Consider the following 26,383-nt stretch of genomic DNA (forward strand, 5'->3'; position numbering starts at 1 on the left):
AGTTTTTTAACCTTCAAGCCCAGTTTGTGGCAAATAGAAAGGCTGCCACTTTAATATATAGTAAGGGAGAGGTGTTTAAATAGGCAGATAGTTGATTTATGAAGTCTTGTTTTTATACATACAACATTGAGCTCTGTGAGACTCCAAACAGAGCAAAAATATATTTAATTTTTAATATAGAATTTACAATTTTGAGTGATTCAATTAGAAACCATATAACCAGGCTAAAACAGCTACTGGCAGCCCTATGATTTGGAGCATGCTAGTGTCTTTTGGCTCATTTTTATCAGCTATATTATATTTGGAATGCACAGCTCAGCCTTTGTGCGTCAGGTTTCTGTGCGCCCTCATGGAGCCGAGCAGCGCGCTGTCTCTCCGAACTGAATCTTCTCTGCCTTCAAAAGCTGCGTCAAGTCAGCCGTAAAAACACCGGCTGCCGTCGGAAGGTACACAGATCTACCCTTCAACGTAAAGGCGTGACCGACACCCAGCGCTCCCTGCAATATGTGATCTTCAGCAGGCGTTTTTATTTCCAGCCAATGACCAGAGCTCCCATCCTGTCACTTCACCGCCTTGACGCAGGTCCATGGTCCAAACCAGTGGTGTGGAGTTCAAGACGCACAGACACCAGATGCCTCCGGCAACAGATTTTCTCTGACACAAAAGTATTTAATCCTGTTTTTCTCTGCTGGATTAGAACATAAAGCACTCTCGCTTCGTTTCTTTTAGATGAAGAATGGGCTGCGCAATATCAGGTTTAGCTGCAAAGTCGGAGTTCGCAGAAAGGAACACAGACGATGCTGCTGCGCATCCAAGCGAGGAGCAGATTCAGATGATCAAGGACTCGTGGAAAGTTATCCGGGACGATATAGCCAAAGTTGGGATTATTATGTTCGTCAGGTAAGATGTCAAAGCGTTTTCTATACTTTCCCAGCGGTGGTTGCATTTCTCGTGACTCAAAATTGGAGAAAATTATTAATGCAGTGTGCTGACAAGAAAGATAACAGATGCTATGTTTGTTGGGTTTTATTATATCACAATGTGTAGATTTTGTGAAATTTTTATGAGATTCTGTTGATATCATGCAAGTGATTTGATAAATTCAAGCTAAAATAAACATACTGCAGCTATAATAAACCCAGAATTCAAAAGGGCCAATTTTATTAAAAGGTATAGCACAAAGCTTTTCTTTAAATGAAAAGGAACCAAACTGATGCTTTTCTAGTTGACCTGATCAGACAGCTTAGTGCAACATCTGCACTGATCTGCTGGCCCAAGACAAAAAGGTCTGCAGAGGGTCTCACTGATCCACTGTCATGATGACATCCTGCCTGACCTTTTCCAAGCCACAACCTCCCTCCACCTCCACCGCCTCCCTGGGCTCTGCCTCCTGACCCACAGCTTTCCCTTGAGAGCTCGGAGCTGAATTATCCCTCCTCCCTTCTTATCACTTCATATCACATCTAAACAGTCATTACATAATAATACAGAGCTGCAGGTCTAGCATATAGCCCACAATTAAAGGCATTAGCCATCAAGAAAACTCATTTATCAATTAGGATGATTACCAGGATCCGGGAAAAACATCCTTGGCCCTTTGGCAGTGGGCAGGGAAATACAATAAATGACAGAATATGGTGATAGTAACTGTTGGACAGCCTCGAGTATACCGACTACTATACTGGGAATGTGGTTAGAAGGCCAGTGAAAGCTGTGTCTGCCCCGGGTGTCTGGAGCAGATAAAGGGAGTTGACCTTAGGGTGTTAGCCTGGAAATACATGAGCCTCTGGTTTGCCACCCGAGGGCCCCAAGGCTGTCGAGGTCTGTATTTCCTCTCTGTATATGAATTGTTACAGTCAAACATTCACATTCTGCACCTCAGTCCTCAGCCAGGGAATGTTCCTCTGTCAAATTAGTTTAAAAGAACATATAGGCGGGCCACTGTAGTTGAGAATAATATAGATTAGAAATGAATACAACGTCTGTGCACCGCCAGTTAAAATTCCACTTGAGTCATTTAGAGTGTTGAATTGTCTGCATGTGTTCTGCACTCTTGCATGTGCACTCATGTCTACAAGAGATACACGCACAATTGAAGAAAATAACAAGCTGTCTGCGTGTTGTCGGTGTGTGGTAAAATAAGAGCAGTCTGTTTCAGCAGTCCCTGAATACTGAGAAAGAATATTTCAGTCATTTCACTTCCGATCGTTCCTGAAATGGCTTCTCTTGAAACACACTCATCCAAAAAGAAACAGCAAAAAAATATTGTGGCGTTACATGCTCAGGTTAGGCCATTTAATCAAAAAGTTAACTTAGAATGCTTTGAGAGAAATATATACTGCTCTGTGTACTAGTTCACATTCAGTCAGAACATGGTGGCCATGTATTGTATTTCTATAGACCTCTCTGCCTCATCGTCTGCTTGTCAGAGGCCGCAGAGCCACTGATGTTTTATGGTAATAACCATTAGAGAGACAAGCACTACTCCAACACCTCTATTCATCTATCCATCTATAAAGTGGGCACATGTTATAGAAATCTAATACATTTATTCATGAGAACTCTGCATCCGTCTTTCAGGTTTAAAACCGCGGGGCTTTTTCCTCTCACCAGCAGTGCTGGAGGCCGTGGGGAAAACAATAAATGTAAGAAGCAACAGGCTTCTGTTTGACCTGCCAGGCCTACAATCATTTGAAATCCTAATTTATTATTAATGCCTAACTCGGATCGGCACCACCATATTCAGACTGTTTGTGTGGAGAAGTAACTGACAGTAACAGGCCATTTATATATATTTTTATATATTATTGACAAATGGAGAGATGGAACACCATTCTCCCAGACGATGTGTCATCACTTGGTGTTTTGATGATAGTGGTGGTGAAAATCTTCCACAGGTCCTTAACTGAGTTGACATATAACGTATAAAAAATTCATTTACCCCCTGTCATTCAAGCTTTCCCTTTAATTTGTCGCCTGTCTGTATAGACGCCTGCTTAAGTACTCAGAATTGCCCATGTGGTGGTTTCCTGCTACAGTAGGTGCCATGATAACACAAAAGCGCATCAACCCATACACGCACAAGGTGAAAACGACACCAGCTACTCTATCACAACTCTAAACTAGAGACCGTCCTGTGAAGGGATCACACCAGTTATGACGCCCATCAACAAACTGATGCTCTCACCCATGAGCTCTCATTGTTGCATTACTACATAAATACTCAGTACTGATGGGTCATAGCCTTCATTTTGATCTCACTTAGACACCTGTAAAATTTTCTGGCACCATTGTAACACCATCATGTTGACAAAATGTCCAGAAACAATAGCCTGGCCAATACATCAGTTGGGTTTATTGGTCCTTCTGGGCCCATCACACGCATCTCATATTTAGAACTTTGTCTTACAGAACAGCATAATGCAGTAAAAAATACTTAGGTTGTGTCATGCTACGGTTTGTTAAACAGAGTGATTTCAACTCTACTCTCTGCAGCACATGTAACAGAGTATGGTTCACACATCTGGACAGACAGTGGTGCGGAGTCGAGCAGTGACCTTATGTAAAGTTAGCTAGCTAGTTTCTTAAATGCATTGCAGGATAATTAACCCTTCATCAGGCAAGTGGTCATATTTGGTAACTTCCACACACATTAAATATGGCATTGCCCCCGCCTGTCAGTGAGGAGCATGTGGTTTTAACCCAGCCAATCAGCTAAGATCACTCTACATTACAGCACACTACATCATGGCATTTGACCAATCAGCAGAGGCCTGTAACGCATCAGACTTTCTTTTTTCTCCAAAGTTGGAAAAAGAAAGTGCTATGGCTCGATCTTCTTCCATATCTGCAGTTGAAATGCCAGAACTAACTATGGTTAGTTGAGAAAATTCACACATTTTACAGTTGAGTAGTTGTGCTAAGTGATGATATTTATATTTCTTGGAATGTTTTTTTTTTAATTTTTTTTTTTACCACTAACAGACAAGGAACCATTCTGGTAACTTAACTGACTTTGAATTTCAACATGAAAATTAAAAATTTTGAAATATGTCACAAAAGTTTAAGTCTTATGGCGTCCTCCAGTAACACACTAGGGTTGAAATTTTGAATTTCAAAATATTTTAGTGAGTGCCCTTGACAATGAACGATCATTTTTTCTTTTTCAATATAACTCTAAAGAACACTGAAATTAAAATTAACGCCAATATAAATAGTGTCACTCAGGCTCTAATATAAACAGCAGCTAAATTAACACTCAGACCTGTCTTTGTGGTAGTTCCCTCTACAAGAGGATCTCCACATGCTCACAGACTCACAATATCAGCTATGCTAGAGCAGCTGGTAAATATAAACTACATGCTCATGTTTTCAGAATACACCCCAGAAGGTCTAATGCCTGTCATTTTGCTTTTCCTTCCAACACCGACATCATGCTGAAAAAAACAAAATTACTTGAAGCCCAGAAGTGCGGCTACAATATGACTCACGTCCAGAGGAGGTAACTGTATTCTGGTAGCATGACTAATCACAGGCACCTCAGCTGGAGGCTGAAACGATCTCTGATTAGACGGTAGCTCGCTTAAACTCTCCGGTTAAGGAGGTGAAATCAGAATTTTAAAAAAAACTCTAGCAGGAGCGGTGGCACCCCTGAACCGAGCCTCCGTCCCAGCTCTGATCGGGTAGAAATGAGTGTATGGATTGCCAGGCTAACAAACTCACAGATTCCCTCATGGATTATTACTGATTGCAGCTGTTTCTGATGAAAACTGGAGTGGAAGCTATCAGAAGAATCAGAGCATGATCAGGAAGGCACAATCAGATTTTTTATTCAAACTGTGTGGTGGAGAGACTGGCTGATGGATGAGACTGAAGCTTCTAATGTTGATGAGCTGAAACTCAGCGCTGTGACTGCAGGATTACAGGTGTGTGACTGTCCACGTTAAAACTCTTGGGGTTATGTCATCTTAGTTGGAGAAACTCAGGGGGAGGTTTGTTTTGGTGAGGGAATGAACGTGTCAGTCCGCTTCTTTAGTGCCTCTGAGATGCTCACGGATGGCTGCTTGTACTGTTGTTGTCTTGGTAACAGGTTGTTTGAGACCCATCCTGAATGCAAGGATGTCTTCTTCCTGTTTCGCGACGTGGAGGACCTGGAGAGGCTGCGGACCAGCCGGGAACTCAGAGCGCACGGCCTGAGGTTAGATACAGACTTCACATCCCAGCATGTCAATACATTAGCTTCATGAACAAACCAGCCGACGAAAGCAGCGTATACATTATAAGTGAGTGTCCCACACTGGGCACACATCGATATCTAGTATCCTCTACTTCTGCTTACACTAGAAGGTCAAAGGTCAGATTAATTATAAATTAATTCATTAATTAATTGCAAATAAAGTTTTCTGAATCTGAATCCGAAACATTGGCTGCTGTCACACAGATCACAGTAGCTATGCAAACATCTTTAAAAAGAACTACACTATGTATTTTATATCTGTCAATAAAAGCCTGGGTTCTATGAGTTGCAGGGTGGGACCTCTTTGGATTAGGCTTGTTCCAGCAGATTGTCGATCAGAGGAATCAGGGGAATTTTGATCATTGCCTTGGGGTCTTTGTTGTGTTTCTGAGCAGTTTTTTGGTTCTGACAGGATGCACTGCATTAGCAAAATAGGTTGCTGCCACATTTAGTCGGGTGTTGAAGGAACATCCATCTGAATGCCAGGACCCCAAGTTTTCCAGCAGACCATTGCAGTGGTTTTATTAACTGAAAATGTATGAAGAGCAAGCTTGAGAGTTGAAGACCGACCTTCAAAGTAGAGAGGGTGTCTGTATCCCAAACCCAAACTTGGAGCTGAATCTACAACAGAGGAGCCTGATAGCTACAGGTTCTGCCATCCTCTCTGCCCTTGGAAACTCTAGGAAACACAATATTTTACAGGTATCCATTGCAGAGAAGCTGATGGGAGAAATATGACCATTCTTGCTGATTCCTGTCTGAACTCTGGCTGCAACATTTGCAGCATTTGTCATTGATAGTGACAAACTAGCATCATGTAGCCTACAAGTAGCAAATGCATAGACTAGTTTTCCAGCATCACTCTGCAACAGGATGTTTCAAATGTTTATGATATTGCACAGATTAAAGAAGGTCATTCTAGAGTCTTGTTTTATGTGTGAGTTGGGCACTGGTCAAAATACCTCCAAGGTTCCTCATTCCAATGAAATGCCATCCAGAGTAGCTATCTGGTTATGTAATGTGTTTCTCAGATGTTTAGAGCCGAACACAATAACTTCAGTTTTGTCTTTTTATGGAAGAAGAAAATTACAAGTTATTCAGTCATTTGCGTCTTTAAGACATGCTTGACAACTGACTAACTGATTGGTTTCAGTGATTAACACAGCTAGTTGTCATCTGGATATAGCCGAGTGTCATCTGCATATCAGTGGAATGTTATGCTGTATTTCCTAATAGTATTATCTGTGGGGAGCATGTGCAAGGTGAAAAGTATCTGAACTTGAACAGAACCAAGTGGAACTCTGTGACTTACTTTTGTGTGCATGGAAGAATCGTTGATTTGAACAAAGTGGAATATACTTGATAAATCTTGGGTGCCTTTCAACTAGGAGGAGTCCTTGGGGTACACTGAATTCAATGGAAGGATTACATGACTCATTCCTCCTGGGAACATCTTGGGATCCCCCGAAGTGATCAGGGAAACGTTGCTGGGGAAAGGGACGTCTGGAATGACCTGCTTAGTCTGTTGCCACTGCGACCTGACTCCAGATTAGTGGAAGAAAACAGATGGAGTGTGGTTCCTTTAATCCCAGTGATATGTTCCAGTCCCTGTAATGAAATGTTATGTTCAGCATGACAAAATGCAGCAATGAGATTTCACAGGACAAAAATACAGAGACAGAGAGTCTATTGTCTCAGGCTATAAAGACTTTGAGCGGCGCTGCTTGTGTACTGTGATGTCTCTAAATCCTGACCAAAAATCTTCAAAAACAAAACACCCCTGTATGCATGGTGACATAACTGATTTGCAACAGTTTATTCAAGGATTTTAAAAATAGAATAAAGGAGGTCTATGAATTGCTAAAAAAAAAAAAAAAAAAAAATCTGGATCAAGAGCAGGCTTTTTAAGTGAAGTAATTACAGCGGTAATTACAGTGAGGGAGCCAAACGTCCCAGGTGGTCATATAATCAGAATGTTGCTCACCACTCCACTGCAGACAAAGCTCGTAGCATCTATCACAGCCACTTGTCTGTCATTTCTCAGGGTGCATTGTGCCTCTCCATGTTCCTCTACACATGAGGCCAGAGCAGCCAATTACAGCACAAGGACCTGAATGTACAGAGGGCAGCGTGGCCTTGCAGCAGCCACACACAGACCAGGGGCCTCATTTATAAAACATTGCGTAGGATCCATACTGAAGTTTGCGTACGCCGAAAATCCGAAATGGGCGTATGCCCTTCGCCCCCTGATTTATAAAACTGTGTGTAAGCACAGCTGCATGCAATTTCCCCTTTATAATCACACACCAGCTGGAAGATTGCGCAGGTGGATCCACCTCACATCCTGCCCACAACACACCCACATTTTACCATGAATGGTCAATGCAAAGTAACTCATGAATGTATCTGTATATAAATAAGCTGCTGATCCACGGCATTTTACGCAGCGCCGGCCGGCAGTCTTTTCCCTAGCGTGGTTGTGGTGTGACGCATGTGTGCCTGCGTGCCTGTGTGCCTGTACAGGGCTGATTAATGGTTGGACGCTCATCCCATTCGGCCGCATATGGATAAATAAACAAAATAATTCACTTTTTTTTTTTTTTTTTGCCTTTTTACTGTGATAGTTGCAGTGAAGAGTGACAGAAAATGGGGAGAAGAGCAGGGGGAAGACATGCATAAAAGTGCCACTTGCAGGAATTGAATCCGGGCCGCTGCATCGTAGACCAGTCTCTACTAATGGGTCACCTGCGTAACCCAATGAGCTCTACGGGCGCCAGGTGCTCAGTAAACAAAACTATTTAATGAAGACCAGTGCACCGGCCAAGATGTGGACGGGCCCATCGGTCAAACGACCGAATGAAATAACGTTCAATCCGCCCCTGTTAATATATAAACATAGTTCTGCAAATACAGTCGTAGACCGAATGGCGCACTATATGAACATCTACAACAATGAGGGTTTATGATTATCCGGCTCTACAAGTCTAATATGTGATAACAATAAAGGTTTGAGATCAATCTGGTTTCAATTCACCACTTCACTCTCCGGCACTGCCGTTCCCTCTGTCTCCAAAATGTGCTTAAGCAAGCATCAAAGTTGGCGCACTGGTGCGCACATTCTCACGCCAAATTTATTTTTAGAAATCACAACGTACACAGCGTACGCCACTTTCTATGCAAAAGTTGTGATTTACGCCACTTTCTAGCCCTGTTTTGTGCGTAAGCAAGCATCGAGCATCAAGGTTGGCGCACCGTGCACACATTCTCACGGCAAGTTTGTTTTTATAAATCACAACCTTCGCGTAGAAAGTGGTGTACGCCACTTTCTAGCCATGTTTTGTGCGTACGCAAGCTTTATAAATGAGACCCCAGGAGTGTTACGCATCCCAGCATGAGTCGGCTGCTCATGAATTCAGCGATATGGCCAAATGACCCCTCAGCAGCACTCACACAATTTAGCATAAACATCCACAGCGAGACAGACAGACGTGAGAGTGAAACCATCTCTAACCCTTTGGTTTATCTTCAAAACTGTTACGCACAGGATTCTGCTGCTAAGGCAGGCACACCCACAAGCTGCAACAAAGGGAATTGATCCCGTGGCATTTTGTCAAGGGAAAATTGTTTTTCAGGGAGAATAATAAATTGTTTTTGCTCCAAGCGTGAGCTAGATCAATTTTGCTTCTTTTTTTTGGCATTTGTGTTTGTGAGACTGCTGCCGTCACAAACGCAGCCTTTCAATACAGACGACCGTCCTACTTACTCACAGTATAGCTGCATCAGTTGATCGTTTTCTCCTGCTAATTCACAGTTAACCGGTGGATCAATCAGTCAGTCTGGGTGTCTCATGCTGAGTACTTTTCCCCATCTCTTTCAGGGTGATGTCTTTTATTGAGAAAAGTGTGGCGAGACTGGACCAGCTGGAGCGACTGGAGGCTCTGGCTCTGGAGTTAGGAAAAAGCCATTATCATTACAACGCTCCACCCAAGTACTACAGTGTAAGGCCCACATGATCCCAACAGTAGAAAGATGCTGTTTGTTGCATGTTTATAGAGCTCTTTATTAGATATTATACACTGCCTTGCCAACAAAAAGTCACCACCTGGATTTCACTAAGCAAATAGGTAAGAGCCTTATTTTAGCTAATTACTGCAGTGATGATTATATTTCAGCTGCAACAACTTATTTAACCCTAACTGATGCAGTGAGGAGCTTCTTATTTCTGAAACAACCAAATCGGAAGACATATCATGTTAATCTGTCTCAGAATGGTCACATTATTGGCCTGCATCAAGCAAAGAAAACAACTCAGGAGATTTCTGAAACTGCTTAAATCAGGATAAGAACCGACTAACGCATTATTAAAACCTGAAGGATAATGGTGAACCATCATCTTTGAGGAACAAATGAAGTCAGAACAACCTCTTGGATTATTGTAGGAAATCAACAGTAGAACTCATGGCTATGTTTAATAATGAAAGTAAGAGCATTTCCAAAGGATAGGGGCTAAATAGCTGTGTAGCTCTAAGAAAACCACTGATCAGTGAGGCTAATAAGAAAAAAGGCTCCAGTTTGCTATGGAGCATAAAGATTGGACTCTGGAGCAATGAAAGAAGGTCATGTGGTCTGATGAGTCCAGATTTACCCTCTTCTAAACTGATGGGTGCATCAGGGTAAGAAGGGAGTCAGCCTGTTATGATTTGGGGTTGGTCAAGTTCAGCAACGTTATGTTCCTAAAGAACAAAGTCAGCTGACTACCTGAATATACTGAATGACCAGGTATTTCCATCAATGGAGTTCTTCTTCCTTAATGGCACAGGAAAATTCTGAGATGACGATGCCAAGATTCATGGGGCTCACATTGTGAATGAAGGGAGAGTTCAGGGAGCATGAGATATCATTTTCACAATGATTAGCCTCCACAGAGTCCAGTTGAGGCCCCACTGAGAATCTTTGGGATGTGCTGTGGAAGACTTTGTGCATCTTGGTGAAAAATAAATGCATCTCTGGACAGAAATAAATGCTGTGACATTGCAGAAGCTTATTAAAACGATGCCACATCGAATGAGTGCTGTACTCAAAGCTAAAGGCAGTCCAACGAAATATTAGAGTGTGCGACTTTTTTTGGCCGGGCAGTGTACTGACACCTTTAAAATCACAGCAGCAGAATGAGGTGACATTCATCCTTAACGCATCTACTGTTGCATACAAACATAAAGATGCTAGCCCTGAACTCATCAGTATCTCATTTATTTCCAGTATGTCGGAGCAGAATTTATCTGTGCAGTGCAGCCCATCCTGAAGGAGCAGTGGACAGCGGAGTTAGAGGATGCATGGAAGGTAAGAAGAGTCATTCAGCCACAACCTCTGTGTCTCACTCTATGGGTATTAATCAGAAACCTTTGCTACCTCCCAGTCTGGGTTAATGCCTTGTGAAATAACCTGGATGGATGCAATCATCCCCGTCAGCGGTGGTTTGTGTCAAGGCTCACTTCAGCGTCACAGTCGTACACGTCTCTTTGATGCTCCACGTAACATGTCAAGATGGAAACCAGTGCGACACGAGCTTGACTGATGTGAGAATTTACATCTTGCTGAACCATACATGAGCGTATTGAGAAAATGGAACATGGCTCTGTCACATCATGTTATGTCACACTGAGATCCCTTCTGTTATCAGTGCAGAGATTCTTGGAAATGGTGCCTCTTTTCTTCAGTATTCATTTACAACACATATATCCTGTTTCAGCAGTAGTTTTTTTCTGATGTGGAGTTTTCTTGAAAATATCCCAAGAAGAGAAGTTAAAACAATCAGATTCATGGTTTAATTCACGCACGTCTCTGTTCATCTTCTTCAGTTGAGGCCTTGTACTGCTCTCTAGTGGTACTGCATGTACAAAGCTTGAAATATTCGTCTCCAATGTTCTGTATGCTTTTATAGATTTTCAAACAGCCACTTATGTGAAAAACATAGATTAGGATTTCTAGGACATGTGTAATACATCTTAAGCAGAGGACAGCTACATGCATGTTGACTCTAAAGGAAAAACATTAAATGGGAAAAGTTGATGCATGTGTAGTTTTTTGCATCATATTTTGAGTGGTCATCAGCTGCTACGATTTTATGTTTTTCTTTACATAAATAAACATATTTCCACAATAAATTGATGCAAAAGGCACAAACTGGTGTGTAAAGTCCACCAGAATGCAGGACATGAAGTAACTAAGTGAATATTTGACCCAGTCGTCTTTCTTTCTGGCTTTTTACAAGTCACCACATTCATATTCACCAGTATCCATTCTGTTTCACTGCATTACTAACCATAGAATTGACAGAAAATCTGACTCATTTTCTGTGTCACTCAGACAACAGACTGAACAGATCTTTGGTTTTCTTCCAAACTGACACACAGTTCTAGTTTATTTTGTCTTGAGGCTGAAGAAAATAAGAATTCCCTTCACACTCATATACACTGCCTGGCTAAAAAAAAGTCACCACCTGGATTTAACGATGCAAATAGGTAAGAGCTTTCCATTGGATAATTACTGCAGTGATGAATATGTTTCAGCTGCAACAACTTATTTAATCCTAGCTGATGCAGTGAGGAGCTTCTCATTTCTTAAACAACCATGTTGGAAGACATATCATGGGGTCATGGAAAGGATGTTAATCTGTTTCAGAAGGGTTGAAATATTGTCCTGCATCAAGCGCAGAAAACAATGAAGATTTTTGAAACTACTAAAATCAGGTTAAGAACTGTCCAACACATTATTAGAACCTGGAAGGGCAGCGGGGAACCATCATTTTTGAGGAACAAATGTGGTTGCTCATGTGGTCTAATAACTCCAGATTTATCCTGTTCCAAAGTGATGGGAGCATCAGGGTAAGAAGAGAGGTGGATGAAGTGATGCACTCATCATGGCTAGTGCCCACGTGCCTGTGGGGGTAAGGGTCATGATTTGGGGTTGGTCAGGTTCAGCAACGTTTTGTTCCCGAAGAATGAGGTCAGCTCACTACCTCAATATACTGAAAGACCAGGTATATCCATCAGTGGAGTTTTTCTTCACTGATAACATGGGCATCTTCCAAGATGATGATGCCAGGATTCATGGGGCTCACATTGTGAATGAGTGGAGCAGGGAGCATGAGACGTAATTTTTTTACACAGAGTCCAGACCTCAGCCCTACTGATAATCTGAGGGATGTTCTGGAGAAGGGCTGCACAGGGGTGTAAGTGGTTAGCCTTTCCCTTGCAGCAAGAAGATCCCTGGTTTGAATCCCGGGGTGGGCCTGGGATCTTTCTGCATGGAGTTTGCATGTTCTCCCTGTGCATGCGTGGGTTTTCTCCGGGCACTCCGGCTTCCTTCCACAGTCCAAAAATATGCTGAGGTTAATTGGTTACTCTAAATTGCCCGTAGGCGTGAATGTGAGAGTGATTGTGTGTCTGTATATGTAGCCCTGCGACAGACTGGCGACCTGTCCAGGGTGTCCCCTGCCTTCGCCCGAGTCAGCTGGGATAGGCTCCAGCACCCTCCGCGACCCTAGTGAGGATAAAGCGGTGTACAGAGAATGGATGGATGGATGTTCTGGAGAAGGCTTTACACAGTGGTCTGACCCTCCCATCATCAATATAAGATCTTGGCAGAAAATGAATGCAACCCTGGACAGAAATAAATGCTGTGACTTTGCAGAAGCTTATTGAAACAATGCCGCGACAAACATGTGCTGTTGTCAAAGCTAGAAGTGGTCCAACAAAATATTAGTGTGCAACTTTTTTTTCCATCTTTAGTCGGACAGTGTGTATTAAATGCTTGATATGTGAGCAAACGTCCTGCCTGTCCCCTGTACTCACTTCAGTGTGTTTTGTCTGTGATCCAGACCATGTTCCAGTATGTGACCAGTCTAATGAAGCAGGGATACCAGGAGGAGAGCGCCCGACAGCGCCACCTTGCAGTTTCCCCAAAGGAAAGACCGGACAAGAGGAACACAGCACTATGAGACCAACCACAATAGACTGTTTTTATCAATTCAGCACAGAAATGTGTGTATGTACATAGTGTATCTAGTGTCTTGTTTTCTACATTGCTCGTTTAGTCGTTTGCTATTTAATCAGAATAGACAGGAACATGCAGTGACTTTTAACAAAGCACTTTATTTCTGAACTTAAATTCTGCTGCAGTCCTCTTCCATGACAACATGATGGGAAGCAAGAGGTTGACAAAATGTTCTGGCTGTAGTTAAACCTACCGTGAAATTATTCTAAACAAAAAAGACATTATTTGTCCCTGTGTTCATAACTCAGACATGCCTTTCAGTAAATCTACAACTTTGAACATTTTTGTGCTATTTAACTCGATCATGACATCATTCGGATACGGTAACTTTGACTTAACCACATTAATTGAAGCTACACAGTACATTTTATTGGTGTTGGACAATTAAAGACAGCCATTATAACAGCTTGGCGTGAGCATGAATAAACAAATGGGGTCACAAAAATATTCATTGTACTTCAAGTGGCAAAATAATGAGCAAAATACAGTGAAATTTGACAAAAAAATTTTTAAAAAAATCTGATTTAGTTGTGTTTCTGAGCACCCTTGCTGACATTTCAAAGGTCATTTAAGAAAAGTAAAAATCAAAGAAATGGAAAATTAAATATCCTTCTGAAGAGACGGTCGAATTACGAGCCAACACAACTAACATGTCAGCTGTTCATATAACATAAATAGGGACTCTCACAATCAAATAGTATGAAAGGCTGTTAATCATTGGGCTCCGTGGATTTGGCTCCAGAGGCTACACAGCTGTAGAGAACCTGGTTCTGAAGCAGAAATGGTGGAGGCTGAATAAACTTGGCTTGCTTCGTATGGTGTGAGGAACCCTCAGGTGTTCTGTTCCAAGTCACCGATGGCACTGGACAGCCGGGGGAAGAGACACTATCATGCAAACGATGGCATAATATCAAAGCAGTCACCGGGTGGATGAACAGTGATTCTGAGGCCTCAAATGAGTGGGAAGAAAGGCGAGCGGGGCTGCGGATCAGATAGAGCCCTCTCCCGTTCCCTCAGATTGTACAGGCCAGTTTAGGTATCCATGGTTATGTTAAAGAGTCTGTCGCTCATTGGGTGGCTTTGGTTTTCTTGCTTTTGCTTTTCTTATCTTTCTTCTTAAGTCCATCCATGTGAGCTCTAAGGAGGTTGGAGTAGGCCTGTGGAGGGGAGATTAAAGAGGTACAAATGGGTGATTTGTGAAAAATAGACTATTAAGAAACAGGATAATGTCAGCAAGGCTTTAATGAACATGAAAAAGACGTGATTAAGATAACATGCATATACAGGGGGTCCTCGGTTTACGACGTCCTCAGCCTACGGCATTTTGGCGTTACATCGGCACTAGTTATGGGTGGGTCCTCGGTTTACGACGTACGGCATTTCATCTGAAGTTCAGAAATACAGGCATTCGTACTATTCGCCACACAGATCACCGTGACAACAGGGTCATGAACAATTCATGCCATGAAATTAAAACAAACTGCTGAAATGCAGCTATTTGGTAAAATGCCATGCTGTAAGTGGTGTAAACAATGGTAAACTTCTTCTACTCTAGTTTAGTACTTTAGTAGACGTGTGTTTGTGATACACTGCCTCCTGCAGTTTGGGAGCAGACGCCACATGGAGTATGAAGTCGCACACGTTCTCTGGAGTGGATTTCCGCAAGTCTCGTTCATGCGGAAAGCATAACCCAGCCTCAAGTCAGACTCTTCTGATGGAGTTCTGACTTACAGCAAAACCGACTTACGTTGGACCGTAGGAACAGAACTCCGAAGTAAGTCGAGGACCCCTGTAATGCGACACGTTAAGAGCTTCAAAACAACATTGAAAACATAAAACAAACTCAACCCACCATTTGAAATTTGATTACTTCTTTGGTGCTGACCTGAAATTGTAAGAAATGAGAATTTAACAAGAATCACATACAATAATAACAGACGATTAGAAATCTGTGATGTTCAATGTCCATATTAAACACAGTCAACTCACCACAGTGCTAATTTTCTTCTTGCCGTCAGATGCTCTGAGGAGACATTTATTATCTGCAGGTTCAAATGACTCCGAGTGGCCCTTTCTGGGCACTGGTTTGGTTCTACCGTCATCTGGAAGAATAAAACACTTCTTACTACAGCTGCTGAGGCACTGAAAGAGGAAATTCATGTTGCTACTTCAAAAGGGAGCCTACTTACACTTCTTTAGCGTGATGACGACACTGCCTGATGTTCTGCACTTCTGGAAGAGTCGCGTGAGCTCCGTGAGGAACTGGACAACAGAAAGAAAAGGTTGGGCAGTTATAAAGCTGATAACTCAATTTATCAACTATTAAATTACTGTGAAAGGTTTTGATAATAAATAAGTTTTGGATTTTTATCAAAAGGCAAAATTCTCAGATTCCAGCTTCTCAAATGAAATATATTCCGTGTTCTTTGCTCCTCTGAGAGAGTAAATTGAATTTCTTTGGATTGCACTCAAAGCAAGACATTCAAGAATAAGATTTGGGGCTTTTGGGAACAATGACCAACATTAACAACCAATCAAGTAATCAAGACAATAATCAAATGATTAATCAACAATGAAAGTAATCGTTACTTGCAGCCCTATTTTCCGGTGGGACACAACACAGTTCAGACAATCACCAATTTCTGAAACGGTTTCAAAAATCTGTTGCATAATATTATAACTAAAACATTACAACGTTCATCAATGTTGGTTTTACTACTTCACTGTTTAGCTACAATGCATTTATCTTACCCAGGTTTAGCTAGTAAACTCGAAGCTGACAGTGCATTCAGTGTCTTTGGGAAGACTGTTAATCACATTATTATGACATTTATCTAACTGATGGTTATTTTTATTGATGTTGAAAGCAGAGTATTTTGAGTTTTTAATCACCTCATATATCACTCAAACCGATCAAAAAATAGTTTTAATGGTTTTCAGCGAACAAACTAAATCAGAAAATACATTTACCTAAATCCACCTTCATTAGTTCTGCATTCAAATGCAGGGCCAACAGTCGATGTTTGACTACACTGAGTACATGAAAGAAATAAAGGTGTCGACTTAGACAAAAAAAATAGCCATTTAACAGCTCTCAACACCACCATAAAGTACAACAACTGAACGAGTTACTTAGTTGCCAGCTTTAACTCTAAACCACAGTCAGCTAATGTTAGCACGCTAGTTGGTGACTCAATCTGATGACTAGACGTTGAAGCTAACAGCTAGCTAGCTGTTGCACAACTACAGCAGACGGAATCTATTTTCTGTTTTAAGCTAGTATCAGTAACACACCAAGTTATTAACGATGCAGTTTTTGTTCTTACCGAATCATTTTCAAGCAGCACCATGTTTCTAATTTCAATTCAGCTGTAGCGTTAGCTCACTGGACGCAAGCTAACTGCAGGGAAGCACACGTACTACAGAAGCCGGAGCTCCGCCCTGCGCCCCACTATGGAGCCGCGCTGTTGTCACACCGCCACCTGCTGGTAAGGAGGAGAACTACACACACTACAGTCACACTGGTGGTGGTGTTACAGGAAACATTTTGTACATTAATCTCCTCCAGTAGGGTTGGCCTATGAGTTCAAATAATGTTGTGCCAGGCCGCAGCTGGGATTAAAAATATTTAGAGAAAGCTACATTTTAAAACAATACAAGGCTGAACAATTAAATGAAATATTATTACTCTGCCAAAGAACGTGGAGGAGGTATGTGACGATCGGTGACGGTGTACGTTTGTCATTCTGTGAATCTGTCTGTGCACAACATTGCTCAAAAATAGACAAAGAGATTTGGAATAAATCTTCAGGGAAGGTCAGAAATGGCACAAGGACCACCTCATTAGATGTTGGCAGTGATGCAGCTTATAGTACACTCACATTCACACCTACGGACAATTTAGAGTGACCAGTTAACCTCAGCATGTCTTTGGACTGTGGCAGGAAGCCAGAGGATGTGCAGAAAACCTACACATACACAGGGGGAACATACAAATTCCATGCTGAAAGATCCTAGGCCTAGGCCAGGACATGAACCAGAGATTTTCTAGCTGTGAGGCGACAGTGCTAACCACCATGCAGAAAAATATCGTAAATTTTTTTTAATAATTGAAAAAGAAATGTTAAAAATGACCAATTAGACTAACACCGAGTCAGGAGTGATCGGACGTGGAAGAAAGCTGAAAAAGAGAAGGTTGCAGCAGGAAATGTCAACTACTGGAGTCCTCCATGGCACTTGAGTTTAGTGAGTAAGGTAAGAGCAGAAAGGGAGCTGCCACTCGGACGCGGTTCTTCCACCCAGAGAGGACCTCTTTCTGCTGTCGCTGCTACACATACTGCCCTAGTGGAGGTTTTAGGTGGAATATTCCTTTTAACCAGCTCCTCAGGCCTCTTTGAGGATTTTGTATGGAATACTCAGTTAAACCAACATTTTAGGTGCATGTCCAAGGATTTTTGGTGGAATGTTCCTGTAAGGTGGATGCGTGAGGACCTTGTAGATGGAATACTTCCTGAAAACAACCTTTTAGGTCAACATTCAAAGATTTAAGGTGGAATATTCCTTTAAACCAACCTAAATTTCATGTTTGGATCATTATCAAATGAGAAACCTCAATCCAGACTCCTCATAATGACGTTTGAGATTTATGCTGCTGTTATTTGTTTAGTCCAGACTAAATGACAGAAATCCACAACTGTAATTTTATTTCAGGGCTCGGTTATTAAATGTCAAAACAATCCATGTGACTCTAAAACCTCAACAGCTTTACAAACTCTAAGATTAAACTCTCCACAAGGATCCAAAAGAAGTTGGACTTCTACATGAGAGCTTTAATTATTCTTCATCTACTTCCTGAAAAGCTTGGTCCATAAAAAAGACAAAAACTAATATTTTCAGCTGAACGAAAGACAGACTTTGTGATTTTTCTGCTTACATGTGTTGTTGTAAACTTACCCTTTCAAAAAAATAGCTTCCTAACCCCCCGGAAACCAGGGTTTGTTCTGTTTTTCTGTCACTCCTTGGCGACCCTAGACAGCTGGTTATAATGTTTTTTGAGCAACACAACATACTGTGACGTTTTTACAATGATGGTTCTACTATGGAACCAGACTGACATGTTCAGGAGTTCTTTGTGTGAAAACTCAGAGATTTCACGGATCAGAAGGTGGTTTTCAACTTTCTCTGTTAACTTTCTGCTTCAACTTTAAACTAAATTTACTTCACTAAGCCAGCCCTCTGGACTTCCAGTAAGCTGTGTTCCTATTGGCTGTCCAGGTGGCTGCTTGGTGTTATCAGGAACACCTGAGCAGCTCAGTGTCTTCCTGCTTTATGTCTGCAGTCAAACATTTCCTCTGCTTCTCTTCACTGAACTGGGTTTGAATCCATTGCTTTACTTTCTTTCGGCGTTGGCTTGCAGCTTCCAGCAGTAAAATCGTCTTTAATGTGTTTCTTGGTGTGTTTTAGGGCTTTGTACTGGATAGCTGTCTTGGTAAATGTGGTTCTTTAGCCACAGTTAGCACTTGGTGCTAATGTGTGCGGTGATTAGTGGGTTTGGTGCAGCTGAGTTGTGTCTTTATCTTGGCTGTAGTGAGTCTTTAGAGGTTTTTGGTCAGACACATTCTTGTTTGTGAACCAACGTTGGTTGTCCAGAAGGTAGGAGTTCCTGTCCTGATTCTGTGTTTAAAGAGCTTCTCTGGTAAGCTGCAGGAGACTTTAACGTTTGGGTTGTTAGTTACCTCCGCCGTGGAGGTTATGTGACACCCGGCGTTTGTGTGTCTGTCTGTCTGTTAGCAAGACAACTCAAAAACGCCTGGGCAGATTCACATGAAATTTTGAGGGGATGTAGACTATGGTAAAAGGAAGAGCTGATTTAATTTTGGTGCCAATCTGGAAAGGATTCTGGATCGCTTCGAATTTTTTAGTATGTTTCAGTATGTGGTCCAAAATACGACCAAAAACATCATAGGTTAGTATGTCGTCCAACAAATTGGAGCAAGGTGTCCAGATAGCTCAACTGGTTAAGAAGCTGCTTTATAAACAGAACTGTGTCAGAGACACAGGTTCAATTCTAGCTCATGATCCTTTACTGCATGGGTTTCCTGTTTTCCTCTCTATCCTTGGCAGAGGTCTGCACTCTCTGAGTGCTTTTCTAGTTTGGTTTGTGTACGGTTTCATTTGGACGACTACCTTGAGGCCCCTCTGTGTGGTTTAGTGAGGTTTTCTGTAAGGGTTCTACAAAGCAACCTGCAGCAGAAGAGACTTAAAAAGTTTTTAGGAAGTTCTGGAGACCAGACTTTAGAGCAGCACAAACATTTGTCAGCAATTTGAGCAGCAGAAGGTGAGCTTCAGAGTAGAAATGAGAAGGAAAGCTTCTTGACGTGTGGTGAGGTCCTGTACCAAGAGTTTGAGCAGGTTGTGAAGAATCTGTAGTTTTTGGTCTGAAAGCAAAAGAAGAGTTGACTCATTAAAGGAGAAAACATGAGATATTGTTGGTTCTTCTGTCGCGCTGCAGTTTCCTGAGACTGAATATCAAGTTTCTATTTTAAATGATTTACTGTGAGCCCAAGAAGACTTCAATGAACTCCCTCCATCCCCTGGACACAACATAATTTATTGCCATGTTAAATCTTTTTTTAAAAAATGTTTTTGAATTTTAATCATATTTTTAGCATCGTTTTTTCTCTTGGCTTGTTTAGTTTTGTCATCTGTGTGAAAGGTGCTATGGTGTGTGTGTGTCCGAAATGGCATACTAATGTACTACATACTCAATGAGTATATACTGTATACTACGTACTATAAGTATGATTAGAATGCCAACTGTTCACACTGTCGTACTACTACTAAGTTTCCCATAATGCATTTCAAACCTCCGATGACAAAAACCGGAAGTACACCAGGCTATGAAATAGCTCGGCTTGGCACTTAGCTGAATGCCGGCTTCAGGTCGATTTTACGCTTGATAATAATTAATATTAAATACAGTTTCAACAAAATAATTTCCACAACAAAACAAACTGAAATGTTGACTGCCCGCAGACACAGAAGACAAGCCGTCGCCTCCAGCATTTGATTAATTTGTACTTACAGTTTGGTTTCCCTGTTGAGGTAAGTCCATTTTTAAGTTTTCTCATTCACAATTCATATTTTCTATGATGCCATACACACGTGGACAAAATTGTTGGTACCCCTCAGTTAAAGAAGGAAAAACCCACAATTCTCACTGAAATCACTTGAAACTCACAAAAGTAACAAATAAAAATTTATTGAAAATTAAATAATCAAAATCAGCCATCACTTTTGAATTGTTGATTAACATAATTATTTAAAAAAACAAACTAATGAAATAGGGCTGGACAAAAATGATGGTACCCATCACTTAATATTTTGTTGCACAACCTTTTGAGGCAATCACTGCAATTAAACGATTTCTGTATTTGTCAATGAGCGTTCTGCAGCTGTCAACAGGTATTTTGGCCCACTCCTCATGAGCAAACAGCTCCAGTTGTCTCAGGTTTGATGGGTGTCTTCTCCAAATGGCATGTTTCAGCTCCTTCCACATATGTTCAATGGGATTCAGATCTGGGCTCATAGAAGGCCACTTTAGAATAGTCCAACGCTTTTCTCTCAGCCATTCTTGGGTGTTTTTGGCTGTGTGTTTTGGATGGTTGTCCTGTTGGAAGACCCATGACCTGCGACTGAGACCAAGCTTTCTGACACTAGGCAGCACATTTCTCTCCAGAATGCCTTGATAGTCTTCAGATTTCATCGTACCTTGCACACTTTCAAGACACCCTGTGCCAGATGCAGCAAAGCAGCCCCAAAACATTACTGAGCCTCCTCCATGTTTCACCGTAGGGACAGTGTTCTTTTCTTCGTATGCTTGGTTTTTCAGTCTATGAACATAGAGTTGATGTGCCTTACCAAAAAGCTCCAGTTTGGTCTCATCTGTCCAAAGGACATTCTCCCAGAAGCTTTGTGGCTTGTCAACATGCATTTTTGCAAATTCCAGTCTCGCTTTTTTATGAGTTTTTTTCAGCAGTGGTGTCCTCCTTGGTCGTCTCCCATGAAGTCCACTTTGGCTCAAACAACGACGAATGGTGCGATCTGACACTGATGTACCTTGGCCTTGGAGTTCACCTTTAATTTCTTTGGAGGTTGCTCTGGGCTCTTTGGATACAATTCCAACGATCCGTCTCTTCAATTTGTCATCAATTTTCCTCTTGCGGCCACGTCCAGGGAGGTTGGCTACTGTCCCGTGGGTCTTGAACTTCTGAATAATATGAGCCACTGTTGTCACAGGAACTTCAAGCTGTTTAGAGATGGTCTTATAGCCTTTACCTTTAAGATGTTTGTCTATAATTTTTTTTCGGATGTCCTGGGACAATTCTCTCCTTTGCTTTCTGTTGTCCATGTTCAGTGTGGTACACACCTTTTCACCAAACAGCAGGGTGACTACTTGTCTCCCTTTAAATAGGCAGACTGACTGATTATGAGTTTGGAAACACCTGTGATGTCAATTAAATGACACACCTGAGTTAATCATGTCACTCTGGTCAAATAGTTTTCAATCTTTTATAGAGGTACCATCATTTTTGTCCAGGCCTGTTTCATTAGTTTGTTTTTTTAAATAATTATGTTAATCAACAATTCAAAAGTAATGGCTGTTTTTGATTATTTAATTTTCAATAAATTTTTATTTATTGTTACTTTTGTGAGTTTCAAGTGATTTCAGTGAGAATTGTGGGTTTTTCCTTCTTTAACTGAGGGGTACCCACAATTTTGTCCACGTGTGTAGCTATGCCACATAACCACTTTTTAATTTTATAGCAAAGTTTAATAATTTAAGAATAATTTCATATAGATGTAATAAATACTTTAAATATTATCATTCAAAACAAGTAATTAAAAACATACACAAATACCAATAAATAGTTTTAAAAAACACACAAATACCAATAAATAGTTTTGAAAAACACACAAATACCAATAAATAGTTCAATAAATAATTAAAAAACAACTCATTTTTGATGGCATGTTTCCTAGATTACAGGTTGGTGTGAGAGGTCCATACAGCAGAGTAAACCCCCATTTTCCTAGATATGTGGTGGAGAGGGCTTTTGGTGTCCTGAAGACCAGGTGGCGATCCATCTTTCTGAAGGCCCTGGAGGTGAAGGTGGACTTCGTGCCGGAGGTCATCGTTGCCTGCCTTTTCCTCCACAACCTCTTCACCAGAAATGGAGACATTTTAGAGCCAGAGGTTGTGGAGGAAGATAATGGCTGAATCCAAATCTCTGGACTTCACCGCACTTGTGACTTGTGCAGACTTTGCGGGCGCGTTCACGGGAAGTCCGGACGACGAATTTCTTTCTTTTCATCTGATTTGTAGTTCAGTGAGTTAAGGGTTTGCCTATGGAGCTGCTGGTTCAATACCAGACCCTTCTTAAATGTTTTGAAAATCCTGACAAAGACAAAGAAAAAATGCCAGTGGTGGGTGTTGAACCTACTACTTTCTATTTGGTAGTAGGTTCACATGCACATTTTTGCAAAGTGGTTTGCAGTTCCACAATAGCGGCAGTACCTACCATATGCGGGGCAAAATTCACGTCCGCGCCTGTGCGTGTTACCACAAAATTTGCATATGGCGCCTTTGTGTATGCATGACATCTGATTCTGAGACCCTTCATGGCGAGCCTGTCCGGGTGCAGCCCGTGGCCGACGGCTGTCTGTTGCATGCACTGTCTCTGGTATCCTGTCTTGTATCATTGCTTTTAAGCCCATGTCTGTCATTTCCGCAGCCCGACATATTTCAATGGCCGATGTAAGAGTGAGCTGTTTTTTTCTGAGCAGGCGCCGATGTACGGCCTCCTCACACACACCTAGCACCAGCTGTCTCTTATCAAGTCCTCTTTAAGTTCACCGTACTCACAAGACGCAGCCTTCTCCGAGCCTAGCCGCGCTAGACAACCCATGGCAACGAATTTAATTCTCTGCCAGGGTGGGTCGAGTTACCCTCCATAAGGCTCGATGTTGGATGCTCCTAAAACTGGCCGGAAGAATCACCATGAAGTGTAGAGTCAGAAGGCTGGTGTAACTAAGTGACAACAGAGGCGCGACGATTCTGACAGAAACAACCGGAAACAACTAGCCTAGCCGTGCTAGACAACCCACGGCAACGAATTTAATTCTCTGCCAGGGTCGACAACAAAAACGACAACAGTCGTTGAGCTCCATTAGCACCGACTCTGAATAATCTTTCTGCTAACTTGTCTGTAATATACTTGAGCTTCACCCATTGACTGTATAAATAAGGCTTCACCAAACTACCGCATCCTCTGATTTCCGGCGCTCTAGGAGCCTATTCGTTGCGCTGATTGGTTGTATACCTACCCAATTGCTGCAGAGTGATTTGATAGACAACCTTTTAGCCCGCCTCCCTCCCTGTCGAGCATGCCTAGACCCTTGTGTCTTCAGAGCATGGGTCTAGCACGGCTAGGCTAGCCTTCTCCCTCAGCCGTGTTACAAACGCGTCGATGGGCTCCCACTCGTCTTGCTTGCAGTTGCCGAAGACATCTCTCTCAAAAATCACATTCCTGCCCGGCTTGAAATGTGCCCCCAAAGCGTCAAGAATTGCCGTGGGGTCTTTCGCCTGTTCGTCTGAGAGGCCCAAATTGTGCTTGTATATGTGGCAACATTCACTGCCCATCACTCTCCGCAGGGTGGCTGCCTGTATCTCCTTCCTCTTTTCTGCTCGCCCTGACGCTAGCATGTAATCCTCGAACTCCAACCTGAATTCATCCCAGTTGCTGGCGAGGTCGCTAGTCAGTTTCATCTCACTTGGTGGAGGTACCGCGGAAGCCATTGTGATGCAGACGCCTCTCTTTCCGGTACTTAAACTCAGATACTTGATTAGTTCACTTCTGACACCATGTTAGTGTGAAACAAATGAACAGGAGGCAAAGCATGAGTATGTAACGACATGTATTGAGTACGAGCGGCAGATGATAAATCAACATCACTTCCTGTACCAATTACATTCAGCCACTGGAGGGGGGGCTAACTCTATAGAACAGTCCTGTAACACCGGGGTGCCCGGAGAAAACCCACGCATGCACAGGGAGAACATGCAAACTCCATGCAGAAAGATCCCAGGACCACCCCGGGATTTGAACCGGGGATGTTCTTGCTGCAAGGCGAAAGTGTTAACCACTTACTCCACTGTGCAGCCCATCGCAGAACTAAGCTTCCATTTTCCTTCTTCTACTTCTGATACTAGAACTAAACGTGTCTTCAACACGGATCATTTGGTTTTAATGAATAAGCTGCAACATCACAACAAATGAGACAATTTTCAACAAATTAATGAAACTGATGTCATTTAAAACTATCAGTTTTCGTGTCAAATTAAAGCTGATTCCTGACAACTAGAATATTAACGTTACTGTTTTAATCACATTTAAGTTTCCTGAACATTACGTTAACGTCAACCAGCCACAGTTTTATGAACTAAATGAACCACATTACAGGAACACAACGCACTTCAGCTGCTGACAAGAAACGACACAAACCGATGTTTGTACTTGTTAGCTTGATACTACATTCAGCTGCTAATCAGGACTGGTCAGCTAGCTCGGTTAGCATGGCTAACTCACATTAAAGCTAATATTCACTGGATGCTAACTCTCTTCTCTGGTCAACACACACAAATAAACTCCACCAACTCCTGGGGTTCACTGCTCATGTTATATCTGACTGTGAAGTTGAACATGAAGTTCATTAACCCTTTAGGCACCAGAGTTTTTCCAATAAAATATTCATTTTTGATATCATTTTTTCTAAAGGTTGTAACTTGAAAATGGTTGGAGATAAAGGCAAACTGTAAATGAGAAAAATCATCAGTATGACCCAAAGTTTGTGATGGGAGTAAATTCACTCATCTAATTTGCATATTATGACGTCACCAGGCGGCGGACATATGGATTACATAACTTTATTGATGTTTATCGATCAAAATGGCATTGTTTAGCTCAGAATTTGTCAGATCCCTGTCTCCACGATACCCAACAGGCTTATCAAAATGTCTGATCCACTTATGATACTCTTCCTCATCTGTCAAGCAAACCCAGCCATCATCATCGTCATTTACGACAGGGCCATGAACGCCACTGCAGCCTCCACTGTTATTATCAGTGCGTTTTCCCCCGTGTCTGCTGCTATTTCCGCGTTTTTTTTTTTCAACCCCCGCTATCCCCCTCACCATTAGCGGTGTTTTGACCACCCCAGCTACACCCACCACGTCCCCTCCTGCCACTCCGGACCCCGTGAAGCAAAGCATCAGCTCCAGTATGTGCTGCTTGTGGACTGTCATGGCGCACTGACCCGCTGCCATTACACACAGACGCATCGTCACTTTCTCTCTCACTGGACGACTGAACATCTTCATCAGAGGGTGAATATTCCTCTTCAGAATCTGAGTAAGCCATTATTTGACAAAGTACTTTGTCAGCGTTGACCAGACCTCTCGGTATGGTGAGTTTTCTCGCTCTAAAATGCGTCGTCTTGCGTTCTGTTACGCTCCGACGATGAGTCTCGTCTCTACTTTACTCCTAAACTTTGAATGAAAACATGCCCACAAATGATGCTCAGATTGAAGGTCCAGATGTCCGCCATCTCCTGGTATAAAGTAGTAACTGCATGAGGCACTATATTTGAAGCTGCGGCTTGTTATGTTCAGCAATGTTGCTTGTCGCAATATTGCAACTTTGGCGCTTAAAGGGTTAAAACCGGCACCGATCAGTAAATTATCATTTATTACCGACCAGCTGTCGGAGTCCTTCAGTGTCTGTTGGTCCAAATGTAGGGGGGGCACAGGGGGGGCCGCTGCCCCCCCCATGCCCCCACAGAAGGTCCGCCACTGCTTCTACACTCCTATGATGTTCGTTGCCATCACATCTGTCCAGTCAGATGACAGCATTAGGTTTGAATCCTGGCGTTAGTTTCTGATTTTACAGTGCCATATTGATGCAGTCACTTACAGTCAAGTGGGGTTTCAGTACCAATATATTCTATACCTCCATAGACCCTGTCACAGCAAGG

The 26,383-nt window shown here is 42.2% G+C and overlaps 2 protein-coding genes across 2 annotated transcripts; one reads left to right on the plus strand and one right to left on the minus strand.

The window, feature by feature from the left end:
* The first annotated feature begins 1 nt into the window (after position 1).
* On the plus strand, positions 2 to 13,570 carry xgb (x globin). Its single transcript, XM_022195504.2, has 5 exons — positions 2 to 900; positions 5,090 to 5,197; positions 9,114 to 9,234; positions 10,496 to 10,576; positions 13,116 to 13,570. The coding sequence occupies exons 1-5, from the start codon at positions 737 to 739 to the stop codon at positions 13,233 to 13,235; spliced, it is 594 nt and encodes a 197-aa protein (XP_022051196.1). The 5' UTR covers positions 2 to 736; the 3' UTR covers positions 13,236 to 13,570.
* srp14 (signal recognition particle 14) lies at positions 13,370 to 16,760 on the minus strand. The gene is made up of 5 exons (XM_022195505.2): positions 16,618 to 16,760; positions 15,481 to 15,553; positions 15,281 to 15,393; positions 15,144 to 15,176; positions 13,370 to 14,448 (listed from the first exon to the last, which is right to left on the minus strand). Exons 1-5 carry the CDS (start codon positions 16,639 to 16,641, stop codon positions 14,359 to 14,361), a joined length of 333 nt encoding a protein of 110 aa, XP_022051197.1. The 5' UTR covers positions 16,642 to 16,760; the 3' UTR covers positions 13,370 to 14,358.
* Between the last annotated feature and the right edge of the window lie 9,623 nt (positions 16,761 to 26,383).

Source organism: Acanthochromis polyacanthus, chromosome 1 (assembly GCF_021347895.1).
Source record: "Acanthochromis polyacanthus isolate Apoly-LR-REF ecotype Palm Island chromosome 1, KAUST_Apoly_ChrSc, whole genome shotgun sequence".
Classification (NCBI taxonomy): domain Eukaryota; kingdom Metazoa; phylum Chordata; class Actinopteri; family Pomacentridae; genus Acanthochromis; species Acanthochromis polyacanthus.

Coding starts and splice junctions, on each gene's coding strand:
- xgb (XM_022195504.2), top strand. CDS start 737: ATGGGCTGCGCAATATCAGGTTTAGCTGCAAAGTCGGAGTTCGCAGAA. Junction 901..5,089: donor GGGATTATTATGTTCGTCAG/GTAAGATGTCAA, acceptor TCTTGGTAACAG/GTTGTTTGAGACCCATCCTG. Junction 10,577..13,115: donor AGTTAGAGGATGCATGGAAG/GTAAGAAGAGTC, acceptor TCTGTGATCCAG/ACCATGTTCCAGTATGTGAC.
- srp14 (XM_022195505.2), bottom strand. CDS start 16,641: ATGGTGCTGCTTGAAAATGATTCG. Junction 15,177..15,280: donor AGAAGAAAATTAGCACTGTG/GTGAGTTGACTG, acceptor TTACAATTTCAG/GTCAGCACCAAAGAAGTAAT. Junction 14,449..15,143: donor AAGTAATCAAATTTCAAATG/GTGGGTTGAGTT, acceptor TCCCCTCCACAG/GCCTACTCCAACCTCCTTAG.